We start from the raw sequence: 12,039 nt of genomic DNA, 5'->3' as shown, positions 1-12,039 counted from the left end.
GATTGAATAGCATAGTGTTCATTTGTACCACAGACTGCTGCAGAAGTAAGATCTAAAGCAGGAGAATATCTTTACATGAAATAATTGTGTTGCATTCAGTGGTGTTCATCCACTGACAGAATGCTCTTTGATCCTATGAGGACTGTCACCAGTAGAATCAGCAGAACGGGGAGGTGATTTTTCAACTATGCCCCTTTGCTCTTTGGAACATTTTCCTGAAGCCTCTGGAACCCGTGTTGGAGGGTAGGGAACTTAGCTGTGAGGGGGAATCATAAAAAATCTGCTCCCTCTCCATTTCTCGGATGGAAACCCCTCCTGAATCAAGGAGACTTTTATCAACACAAAAGTCACCATTGGATGCAACACAGAATGACTATTTTCACTAAATAAATACTGATTATTGTAACTAACAGTATAATCGGTTTGAAATTGCTTTATATTGGTGACACTGCTTCTCCTTGGCTCTTACCTATTGCACAAAGCCTCCTTCATGGCAGGTTCAGCAGTCTATTTATCTCTGTATATTATCATGTTGGCTGTTCCCTCATCTCTTCCAACTACTGCAGTTATTTGAGACTTTGAGGGAGTGCTTGACAGTCTCTCAATGCAGCTTTGTGAAATTATAAACTAAATGCAGGTTAATATTTAATAATATAATTATTTTATTATTTATGCCCCTCCCATCTGACTGGGTTTCCCCAGTCACTCTGGGTGGCTTACAGCATATATAAAAACTTTCTAGACATGGCCCAGGAGGAAGGAACTCCTCTGGACAGTCCAGAAGGATACCATGATCAATGGTATCAAAAAAAGCTGAGAGATTCAGCAGAACCAGGAAACAGCTTTCACCTCTGTTCCTAGCCTGCCAGAGATCATCAACCAGTGTGGCCAAGGCAGCTTCAGTCCCGTGATGAGGCCTGAATCCCGATTGGAAGGGATCCAAATGGTCTGCATCCTCCAGGCGTGTCTGGAGTTGTTCAGCAACCACCTGCTCAGTCATCTTGCCCAAGGATGGAAGATTTGAGACTGGGTGATAGTTGGCCATATTGGCAGCATCTAAAGATGGTTTTTTAAGAAGCGGTTTGATAACCGCCTCTTTCAGCAGGTCTGGGAAGGCTCCCTCACAGAGCGAAGCATTCACCACCCCGCGGAGCCCATTGCCCAGCCCTTCCTGGCTCACTTTTATGAGCCAGGATGGGCAAGTATCAAGGAGACAGGTGGTTGGTTTCACTCATCCAATAATAATAATAATAATAATAATAATAATAATAATAATTATTTATTATTATTTACACCCTGCCCATCTGGCTGAGCTTCCCCAGCCACTCTGGCGGTCCAAGCAGCCTGTCCTCATCCTCGGAGGTAACAGATTGGAATTGATCCCGTGCAACTTGACTAGACAGGACTCTAGCACTCTCCCGCCCTGGCCCTGCTCCCATGGTGGAGTCTACCTCCTTCCGAATCTGAGTGACTTTTATCTGCAAAAAACTTGGCAAAATCATTGCAGGAGATCTTGGGGTCCTCACCAGGTCCCGATGTTGAAGGTGGTTCCATTAGATTGCGAACCACCTGAAAGAGTATCCTGCTGCTGTTCTTCAGATGCAATAGAAGCAGTGAAGAAAGTCTTCGCCATTGCTATTGCCACTTGGTATGCTCGACGCTGAGCTCTAAGCTGTGTTCAATCCAATTGAAAAAGAGTTCTCTGCCACCGGCGCTCTAGCCGTCTCGAGCGGCCCCTTGTAAGGTCATGTTGGCATGGATGTTAAAATTTAGAGTTACTAATCTACTACGTTGGTGTTCCTGTTACATAACTAGTATACCTTTTACTTGCCTCATTTAAGATAAACTTTTTTTCATGATATGTAAAGAGTTCAGATTAGAAAAGGAATTTCTGGTTCACCATATGAAAGAAGATTATAACGATTAGGGGCATTCCTAAAGCAGCACAACATAAAAGGTAAAGGTAAAGGTACCCCTGCCCGTACGGGCCAGTCTTGACAGACTCTGGGGTTGTGCGCCCATCTCACTTAAGAGGCCAGGGGCCAGCGCTGTCCGGAGACACTTCCGGGTCATGTGGCCAGCGTGACATCGCTGCTCTGGCGAGCCAGAGCCGCACACGGAAACGCCGTTTACCTTCCCGCTGGTAAGCGGTCCCTATTTATCTACTTGCACCCGGAGGTGCTTTCGAACTGCTAGGTTGGCAGGCGCTGGGACCGAGCAGCGGGAGCGCACCCCGCCGCAGGGATTCGAACCGCCGACCTTTCGATCGGCAAGCCCTAGGCGCTGAGGCTTTAACCCACAGCTCCACCTGTGTCCCGCTGCCACCTGCACAACATAGCCAAGTACAAAATCTCACACGCCGTTCCAATTATACTCCAATTGGGAAAATCAGTTTAAATCATAGACAGAAGGCCTCTGACCAGAAAACACCTCCCAATAACAACAGACAAATGCCCAGCTTCATTGTGACACAGCACAGAGCCTTTTCTATTATGGTGTCCCAGTTGTGGAACTCCTTTTCACTGGAGTTATGACCGTCCTTGTTGCCAGCACCTTTTAAACCTTTAAATTTACATTTGTTCCTTTTGTGGACAAATGTGTCTGTTAGCTGTTCTGTTAACATGTCCTGTGGAATTTGCTGACGTTTTATTATGTTGAGACTTTATGGTTTTATTGCTCTATTTTATGGGAATATTTGTGCAGTTAAAACACAACTAGAATGTAGCTAATAATGCTTATTAATAATGATGATGGGGTAATGCTATTTGATAACCACAGTATGCTTTAATATATAAGGCATTTAAATCATTTATTGATTGGGCTAGTTATAAAATACAGAATGAACTGCACTATTTCCAGTTCCAAGAAAGTGCTGGATAACTAATGCACCTGATCATTTGCCATTTCTCTTACTTGTGAAGAAAAGAAAACTGGGTCCTGCCCTTTGTCTCATCTAGGATGGTAGCAGCCCACCAAACAGTGCCTAAGGAGTGTCCTTGTGGTCATCATCTTAAAACAGTTCCCTAATGCAGTGTTTCCCAACCTTGGGCCTCCAGCTGTTTTTGAACTACAATTCCCATCATCCCTGACCACTGGTCTTGCTAGCTAGGGATGATGGGAGTTGTAGGCCAAAAACATCTGGAGGCCCAAGGTTGGGAAACACTGCCCTAATGGATCTCTCTAGACAACAACAAGCAAACAGAGATAGAATGGTGATGTCACTGTTGCAATCTGTCATAAGTCAGGTTGTGATCCACTTCTAGGTCCTAGCATTGTGGTTTGTTTGATCTCACTTGACAAAAATGCAAGAATTGTGCCATCAGATATTGATGATTAGCACAATTACGATTAAGCAGCTTACACAAGTAACATAACCACAGAATTTAGTATACAAGTCTGTGACTTTGAAAAATAGCTTTACTGATGTGAATCTGTTTTATGTAGGTTGACAGTGATACAATTTGGAATGAGGTCCATTCCTTCAGTGCTGCTCGCCTTGCTGTTGGTTGTGTTATAGAGCTTGTTTTTAAAGTGGCTACAGGGGAGCTAAAGGTTAGTGCGATGCTAATGATGATTTGCTTATTACTTTGTAGATGTGAGAATAACTTGGTCACGAGGACTGTATTTTATAAATTTTGTGCAAATGTAAAATGTAGTCCTTTCTGAAATAGTCCCAGATTTCATCAGCATGCCTAAAATTTAAGAAGCAGCTAAAACATTTTTTCTGTATTTTAAAAGGTAAAAGAATTTGGTTTTGGTTGGTTGGTTTTCTACCCTTTCCCCCCAGTACCTGCGTACTGGGGGCAGGGGCGAACCCTGCAGAATATGTCACAAACTACATAGCGACTTAGCTACAATTATTTAAATATGGTTGAAATTTATGTGGCCTTTTTGTTTTGATAGAATGGATTTGCTGTAGTTCGACCACCTGGTCACCATGCTGAAGAAAGCACACCCATGTGAGTATGTGTTTGTGCTTTGGCTATGTTTACTAGTGTTTTCACAGAACTTAGAGCTGAAAGTTTCAGGAGGGTCTTTTTCACCTGAAAAAACCTCCAAGTCAATACTGAGCTTGTTTTTTTGTTTTGCAGTTTGCATGTATGGTTGTCCTTTTGCATAAGCTCATAGTGTTTCCCATGCAACTTTTTCATACACAGTGGGTAAAACCCAACACCATTCTGTTAACAGAACATCAGGAGCATTCATTTAAATAGAAGAATAAAAGCTCTTTTTTGCTGATTCCTACTTCCTTCAGTAGCTCCCTGTAGCTTCTGAAAATCTGTTGCAAAGGTTTAGGAAAACTCTGTAGACTAGCAAGGAAGGTAGTGTTGGGGGACCAATTAAATTTGTAGCGTTCTCTGTGGCAACAAAAACATTTCACAAGTGGAATGGTACATTGGAATTTACCCAGACAACTCTACTGGGGTAGGCTGGGCGATACCTGGTTTTCAACATTGCAATATATCACAAGCTAAACACCATGAAATATTGATATACCACGATGTCTGAAATATGAATGGAGCCATGTAGAGGAATTGGCTGGCTTCATGGTTTTTCCTGCATTGTGATTTTTGCCAGCACTTGCTCTTGTGCTTCGTTGTGCCCTGTGTGAGGCAAGGGAGAGCTGAGCTGGCAGAATTAACAGGGGCAGTAGGAACTGAGAGAAGCATTAACTGGTTTCACATTTTTACCCACATTGTGATTTCTGCATAGTACCCTCCCACTTCTCATGATTCCCGATATATTGCCAGGTCAAAAATTATGAAACTGATAACACAATGTAGACTTCAAACTGGTTTTGGACGCCCATCCCTAGTAAGCACCCCATGCCATCTGCAAGGGGGAGACTCTCCAAACTGGGGAGAACTGGTCAAGCGGGAGGACTTTCCTACCTTCTACAACTGCCTCCTAAAGTCATTTATGATTGTCAGAGAGCTTGAAGGAGAGGCAGGTTTTAAATAATTAAAAAGTATTTTTATCCAGCTCTTCAGCCAAATAAGGCTCCCAGAGCAGCTTACAAATGTCATTGATTAGACCGACTTACAACCAACATTGCAATTTAGAAGACATGACAGAAAAGGGAGGGAGGAGAAAAATGGTATCTCAGACACTATGGTAAGCCCGCAACTTACATGGGGGTTACATTCTGGGGATTGTGCTTAAAGTTAAATCACATATAGTCCATTGGGTTTAGTGGCTGGTGGGATTGCCAGTGTCATTTCCCCCAGAACCCCACCCCCTTTCCGCTCCTTTTTATTTATTTTATTTAATTTTTGCCGAGCCTGTAAAGCTGAATGCGCACAAATTAAATGCGCGTAAGTTGCGGCCTTACTGTATTTCTTTGTTGCAGAGTTCTTGTAATGACCATCTGAAATGGAAATATTTCAAGGAGAAAAGGAGTCAGAAGTTGCTAACCTTTTAGAATCCTGATGGAGAGGCCCTGCAGTCCCTGCTTACTCCTTGTCCCACAGCGTGATAGAATGGACTTGTTTCACCTCAGAGTCACTACTAGAAAGTATCATTGGGTGAAGCCAGATTGACCCCTTGGTTTTGGGGTGCCACAGGGTTCTATTCTGTTTCCAGTGTTATTTACAATCTATATGAAGCCATTGGAAAGCAGTGTCACCTGTATGATGATGACACCAAGCTCTGTTTCATTCACCAAGCTCTGTTTCATTGTACCAACTGAGTCAGGCAAGGCTTTGCACATCTTGGACCAGTTCTTGGATGTAGTGGTGGAGAGGATAAGGAACAGTAAGTTGAAACTGATTCCTGGCAAGATGGAGGTCCTGTGGGTACGCGGTTCTCAGGTCCAAGAATTGGGCAGCTGTCTGTCTTTAATGGGCCTGAATCATACTGTTGACTGATGTTAAGCTTGTGCTCTAAGACCCCTAGGTCCTTTTCACATGTTATGGCAAACCAGGTGCCTCCATCTTATATTTGTGCAGCAGATTTTTCCTGCTGAAGTGTAGAACCTTACATTTATCCTTATTGAAATGGGTCTAGTTCTCCAATCTGTCAAGGTCATCTTGGACCCCAGTTCTGTCTTCCACGGCATTAGCTACTCCTCACAGTTTGGTGTCATCTGCAAATTTGATGAGCATCCCCTCAATTCCTTCATCCAAGTCATTTATAAAGATGTTGAACAACAACAGGCCCAGGACAGAACCCTGCAGCACCCCACTTGTCACTTTCCCCCAGGATGTCTATTCTAGGACTTTACTGTATATTATTGTTGTAAGCCATGCTGTGCTCTGATCTGGAGGAAGGGTGGGGCATAGAAACTCTCAAATAAATAAATAAATAAATAAATAAATAAATGAGGTAAATAAATAAAATAAAAGAGAAATTGAAAAGAAGATTCCAACTAAATATCAAGAAGAACTTTATGATGGTAAGAGCTCCTTCGGATGGTGGTGGACTCTCCTTCCCTGGAGGGTTTTAAGCAGAGGTTGGACGGCTGTCGATCTTGGATGCTTTGGTTAAAATTCCTGCATTGCAGGGGATCGGACTAAATGGCCCTTGGGGTCCCTTCCAAGATTTTATGAGGTGACATCCATTTGGAGTCAGAAGATTATGGTTTTTTGGTTTGGGGTTTTTTCTTTTTCTTTTTGTTCCACTACCAGTAATCCCTGAAAGATTACATAACATCATCATCTGACCAAGGGTGATTTCTTTGATGTAGGCCTTATCTACATTGAAGGTATTTGAGTGTGTTTATAAATTTTTTGAATTGGATTACTGTAGTTTGCTAAACCAAAGCTGGTCAGCACTATTTCAAAATCATGCAAGTTTTACACCAAGGAAAAAATAGTTTTCTGCAATAAAACTCCTTTGGGTACGTCTGTAATGCTGTCACCATCGTGTTTAAGTAGCACCCAGTTGCTAGTGATCACTCTGAAGGACAACAAGGGAACAAAATGGCAGCAAGCAGGGGCAAGAAAAGTACTAAACACCCCCTCCGGTATTTTATTTAACAAGCCCCCCCCCCCCCCAATCTGAATGCAGTGCTTTAAACCTGAAAGTTGAACATGGAGAGTGTTTGGCACAGATCTAACTAATAGTCTGTGCATTAAATAGTTGGAATTGCCATCTTCATATACATTTCAGTGTCTTATTTTATCTCCTCATTTTGAAGCAACAGCATATGTCATTTTCCTTGGAAAGTGTTTGGTGCTGAAGTTGTCAAGTGTACTTTCCACATATATGTCTATAATAATCTATTATCTTTCAGGGGTTTTTGCTATTTTAATTCTGTGGCAATTTCAGCCAAGCTTCTCCAGCAAAGACTGAATGTGAACAAAATACTTATAGTGGATTGGGTGAGTGAAACAGCACTTTTTTTTACACCCCACCCCCTTTCCAATACAGGTACAAAATGCAAGAACTCTGTCAGCAAAAGTGCAGTCATTAAATCTCAATAAAATGTGGGTTCGAATCCTCAAAACATTTGAGCTTGATTTTCTCCTTTGTTGACAGGAGAGCAAGGCCAACCAAACGTGCATTCCAAGTTGAAGGGCACTTTGCTCTCAGCCAGCCCAGGGCTTAATGTCTGGAGCATTTGCAAAATGCTAATAATTATGGGGATGCCCCCTTCTTTCCAGAGCATTATAAGCTTTGGAGGCAAGTAGGTATCTAGCCCCACCAGGGAACATCTACCTGAAAGTCTCCTCTGTTTTGCTTTTGTTGTGGAGATATTCAGCTTGTTACAAGCAGGACTGGACCAAAAATTTCAGTACAGCACCCTAAAAGGCAGTCTGTTACCCTAGGGAAACCAGGGCCAAAGAAAGCATTCACACATCACATGCTTTCTTTTCTGGCACATAGGTTCCTATTGTGAAGCACCTGTCCTTTGGAGGACTTACACTAAGACGTCATTTGAACCTATATATTCTGCTCTTTAAAGGCAGGGGTTGCTGAACTACAGCTCTGATCATTCTAGACCGCAGGCCATGCTGGTTGGGGCTGGCAGGAGCTGAAGTCCAACTACACCTGAAGGGTGTCATGTCTTAAGGGCACTACCCTGAAAAGTGGCAGGCAGGCCTGCTTGCCACTGCATCCACATCTGCACAGGAAAGTTGGAGAGAGAGGAGCCCTTTCAGCCAGTAAAGAATTGTGCACGTTTTACCCAGATCTTCACACTAAACTAATCCCCTTGGTTTCTGCCTAGTTGTTACATCCTAAGGAACACCAGTGGCATATGATGGATGTTTGAGGGAGGGAGATTGCAGTGGATGGGTTGAACTTCTCTTGATTACATAGAAGGAGAGAGTGCACAGACTTGCCATTCCTCAAACCACCAGCAGCGATTGTATTGGCTTTGCTACTAGTTTTGCTGCCCCAGGAAGTGCTGCTGCTGCAATTTCTGTGGCACTTCACATTTGTTCTCTATCAAGGACGTTTGCAGCATGGCAGTTTGGACCTTCCTGTCTATCTGTTATAAGGCACTATTAGATTGGTGGCTTCTGTAGATCCTATCAGGCAGCATGTTCAGCTGTAAATTAATATGAGGGCTGGGTATGGCCCTGTTCCCATCCTACCTGCCACACCACCACTAAACAAGAAAGTGAGACAGCAGTCAAAACACAGGGGGCAGGGCAGGCCGGTGGAGGGCCATGCTAGCAGAGCACATCCAGCATCCCAGTTCAGGTGTTCCCTGGATTTCCCTTGCAGTGTTTTTCAGTCATTTCCAATCTGTTTTCTTGGACTCTTCTCTCAGAGATGCAGAGACCCTTGTCTGAAGGGTACTCACACAAGCAAGAAGTAGCATGGCCATACTTTCACCTGGCCCCACGCTTGTGTGTAGGCTTTACATCCTTTATCACTGGAAGAATCAATTCTTACTAGTTTTGATGATGTTACTATACATAGTTGAAATTATTGCAGGGCAGTTCTCTATGTTCAGAAATGCTTACTTGCCAGTCCACCTTTTGCATCTTCTATTTATAGGACTGAAAGTGAGTCCCTTCGCAGTATGCATCTCATGTGACAACCAAGCATAATGCAACAAGCATTGTCACAATCATTTAACCATACTAAAATTGGTGGTATGAAATTGTGCCTTGCTGAGCCTTCCCCCTGCAGGGCTTTGGTAGCATGAACATGAAACGTTGTATTACAGTTAGTGTTAATGTAGACAGCCTATCATGTTATAAACCTTCTCATATGATATCATCTTTATCCCTGAAGGATGTACACCATGGAAATGGTACTCAGCAGGCTTTCTACAATGATCCTAATGTTCTTTATATTTCACTACATCGCTATGATGATGGAAACTTCTTCCCGGGCAGTGGAGCTCCTGATGAGGTAATAATAATAATATTGATATGTGTTCTTACAGCATTTGTTTATAATAATGGTATTGCAATCTTAGAGGTCACTCAAGCAATAATGGATTAGGACTTTCACTACAATTCGTATGGGGGTGTGGCAAGTATGAATGTGTGGATGCCCTTCCTCTTCAGACATGTTGTTTGCTTGTTAAGGCACACCAAACATCACATCTATGCGTGCTGCTGTCCTTGAGGCGGGGTGCAAAGCCTTCTGCTTGTGAAGGCTCCCAATGTGATATAGAATCCCTCAAAACTGTGTTTCTGAATAATGCAGGCAGCTTCCATGAGTAGAGGAGGCTCCCTGCTTTGAACTCAAGGAGAGTGGCAGTCAGCTGTAGTGATCAGATCAGTCAAGGAGGGCGGCAGTCAGTCTTGGTGAAATGAGCGCATGAACCTAGTGCGCTCGTCTCCCTACTTGCACCCAGCCTTTACACACAAGCAGCACTCTCAGATTGTTGTCTTCAGTCTTTGCAAATATCATTTAGTCTCCCTCCCCACCTCCTACCCCAGCCTCTAGTCCAGGCTTCCTCAACCTTCACCTTCCAGATGTTTTGAGACTACAATTCCCAGCATCCCTGACCACTGGTCCTGCTAGCTAGGAATCATGGGAGTTGTAGGCCAAAACCATCTGGAGTGCCGAGGTTGAGGAAGTCACTACAACAACTAGAGACAAGTATTGCTAATATAGGTAGGCAGGCAAGAGTCACTTTTTTGAACTTTGGTTGGCATTCCTAAAAATAATAGTTGGCATTTAGTATCAATATTTATTTAGCTTTGATTTGTCAGAAGGCCTTGCTTTTTTCTACCAGTAGAGGACACCCATCAGCTGAGTTCTTAGATCTGGAAAAGGACGATTCTTACAACACATAGGATTTATACATTGTTTCTAATGAAAGTGAATTATGAACATTTCACAATCCATTCTCTACAAGGTTTTGTTATTTGTACTTACAGGAGGGAGCAGCCTTTCTTGCCCTGTCCTGTCTTTGGCCATTTGCTGATAAAAGCTGTGAATGGAGCTACTAGTGATGGTTACGAAAAGCATGGAGTTCTTTGATAGTTATACACCTCTGGAATTGGGAAGATCTATTACTCATTGCATTATTTAAGAAGTGGAAGTAAGAGGTTGCCCTGTAATATCCTAGTGGTCAAATAAATTATGTACTAAAGAAAAGTAAAACATTGACTCTTATATAACCATGGTCAATTGTATATTCTATCTAGGTAGAAAAAAAAATTAAAGTTTTGCAGAAATTTGCCCAACCCCCACTCCTATAGTGTAAGTTGACAAAGGGAGGTATGGGAAGGCGACCATAAGAATGCGTGGTCAGGGTAAAATATGAATGCTCTTTTGGCAGAATATGAAAGGTTCATGACTGACCATTTGAGGCTTCAGCAGAGTAGACTGTACATGTGCAGAACAATGAGAATTGGTACACAGTTTACTTTTTTCTTACACGCAAGAAGTCCTGACAATCTTTGGGCCCATGCTTGCATTAAGAAATGTAACATGAACTGAAAGATCACTGATGTGATGAGTAATGGTTTGTTTGGCTGGAGCAGTATCTTTTCCAGCAGTTATAGTAGTGTGAATCACTGTTGTCTATATACCTTTGATTGCCCAGCTGGTATGCAACATTTGTCCATGACAGTGTGTACCTGATAATGGTTGAGACTGCTTGTGTGTGTGCTGCATGAACAGACGTGGGAATTAGGAACCTGCATGCTTTTATAACATGAAGTGGAACTCATTCCTCCATCCACCATCCTGCAAAAATCCTGTGCATATTTGGAAATTCATGCTGTCTCACGTTCTAAGGTAGAAGGTATTTCACTAATTTCCACAATGACCCCCCTCTGGTCTTGCTGCTGCTGTGATACTCAGGGCTAAGCTTAATGTTGTGTCGGAACAGACAAACCACAGGCCCAGGTTAAGCCATAGGCATAGGTAGCATGATGGCAGCAGGACCACCAAAAGAGTGCAGCAGTTTTCATCTCTCCAGGAACCCATGCATTATGTGCACACTGGGCCTCTGTCTCACTGATGCCATTCCTTACCCTTCACAGTGCACTACTGTATTTTTGTCAACTCTGGGCAACCAAGTTCAGTCAACCTAAATACAGTGGTACCTCAGGTTACATATGCTTCAGGTTACATACGCTTTAGGTTACAGACTCCACTAACCCAGAAATAGTGCTTCAGGTTAAGAACTTTGCTTCAGGATGAGAACAGAAATTGTTCTGCAGCGGCACGGTAGCAGCAGGAGGCCCCATTAGCTGAAGTGGTGCTTCAGGTTAAGAACAGTTCCAGGTTAAGAACGGACCTCCGGAACAAATTAAGTACTTAACCCGAGGTACCACTGTAGTGCCAAATGCTTGGCTGTACAGCATGAGCTGCAGCTTCATTCTTAGGTTTTGCTGAAGATTTCCTATTTGTGGAACCATTGTGCACTTAGTCCTAGAGTTGGAAGTCTCTTTGTAATTAAGAACACTGAATGTTTCTGGTACCCCCAAAGTGCACATCTCATGTAAGTACCCAGGAGAGAAGGCTTCTACTCTTAAGGCTTCAGTGACTGCATCAAAGGCATAGAGAGGTAGCCTCCTAGGTGTCGTGCAGCATACAGTCTCCACAGTGCTCACATAGCTTATTTTTCTCCCAGTGAATCCAACACATCCGACTGTGAAGTTGAATTTTTTAAACCTT

At 43.0% G+C, this 12,039-nt stretch overlaps 1 protein-coding gene across 4 annotated transcripts in view; it reads left to right on the top strand.

Moving 5' to 3' along the window:
- HDAC4 (histone deacetylase 4) overlaps positions 1-12,039 on the top strand; it is a 93,394-nt gene that overhangs the window by 58,579 nt on the left and 22,776 nt on the right. For 3 of the 4 annotated variants that reach the window (XM_079976827.1, XM_079976826.1, XM_079976828.1), the window contains exons 17-20: positions 3,445-3,552; positions 3,904-3,959; positions 7,235-7,322; positions 9,190-9,309. In XM_079976827.1, the coding sequence (XP_079832953.1) occupies positions 3,445-3,552; positions 3,904-3,959; positions 7,235-7,322; positions 9,190-9,309 (372 nt within the window). Of the gene's footprint in view, positions 1-3,444; positions 3,553-3,903; positions 3,960-7,234; positions 7,323-9,189; positions 9,310-10,289; positions 10,516-12,039 lie in introns of those variants that run through there. The other variant, XM_079976829.1, reaches the window with a different exon arrangement.

This window comes from Podarcis cretensis, assembly GCF_951804945.1.
Source record: "Podarcis cretensis genome assembly, chromosome: 1".
In the NCBI taxonomy this organism is placed as follows: domain Eukaryota; kingdom Metazoa; phylum Chordata; class Lepidosauria; order Squamata; family Lacertidae; genus Podarcis; species Podarcis cretensis.
This window is presented reverse-complemented; position numbering and strand designations above follow the sequence as displayed.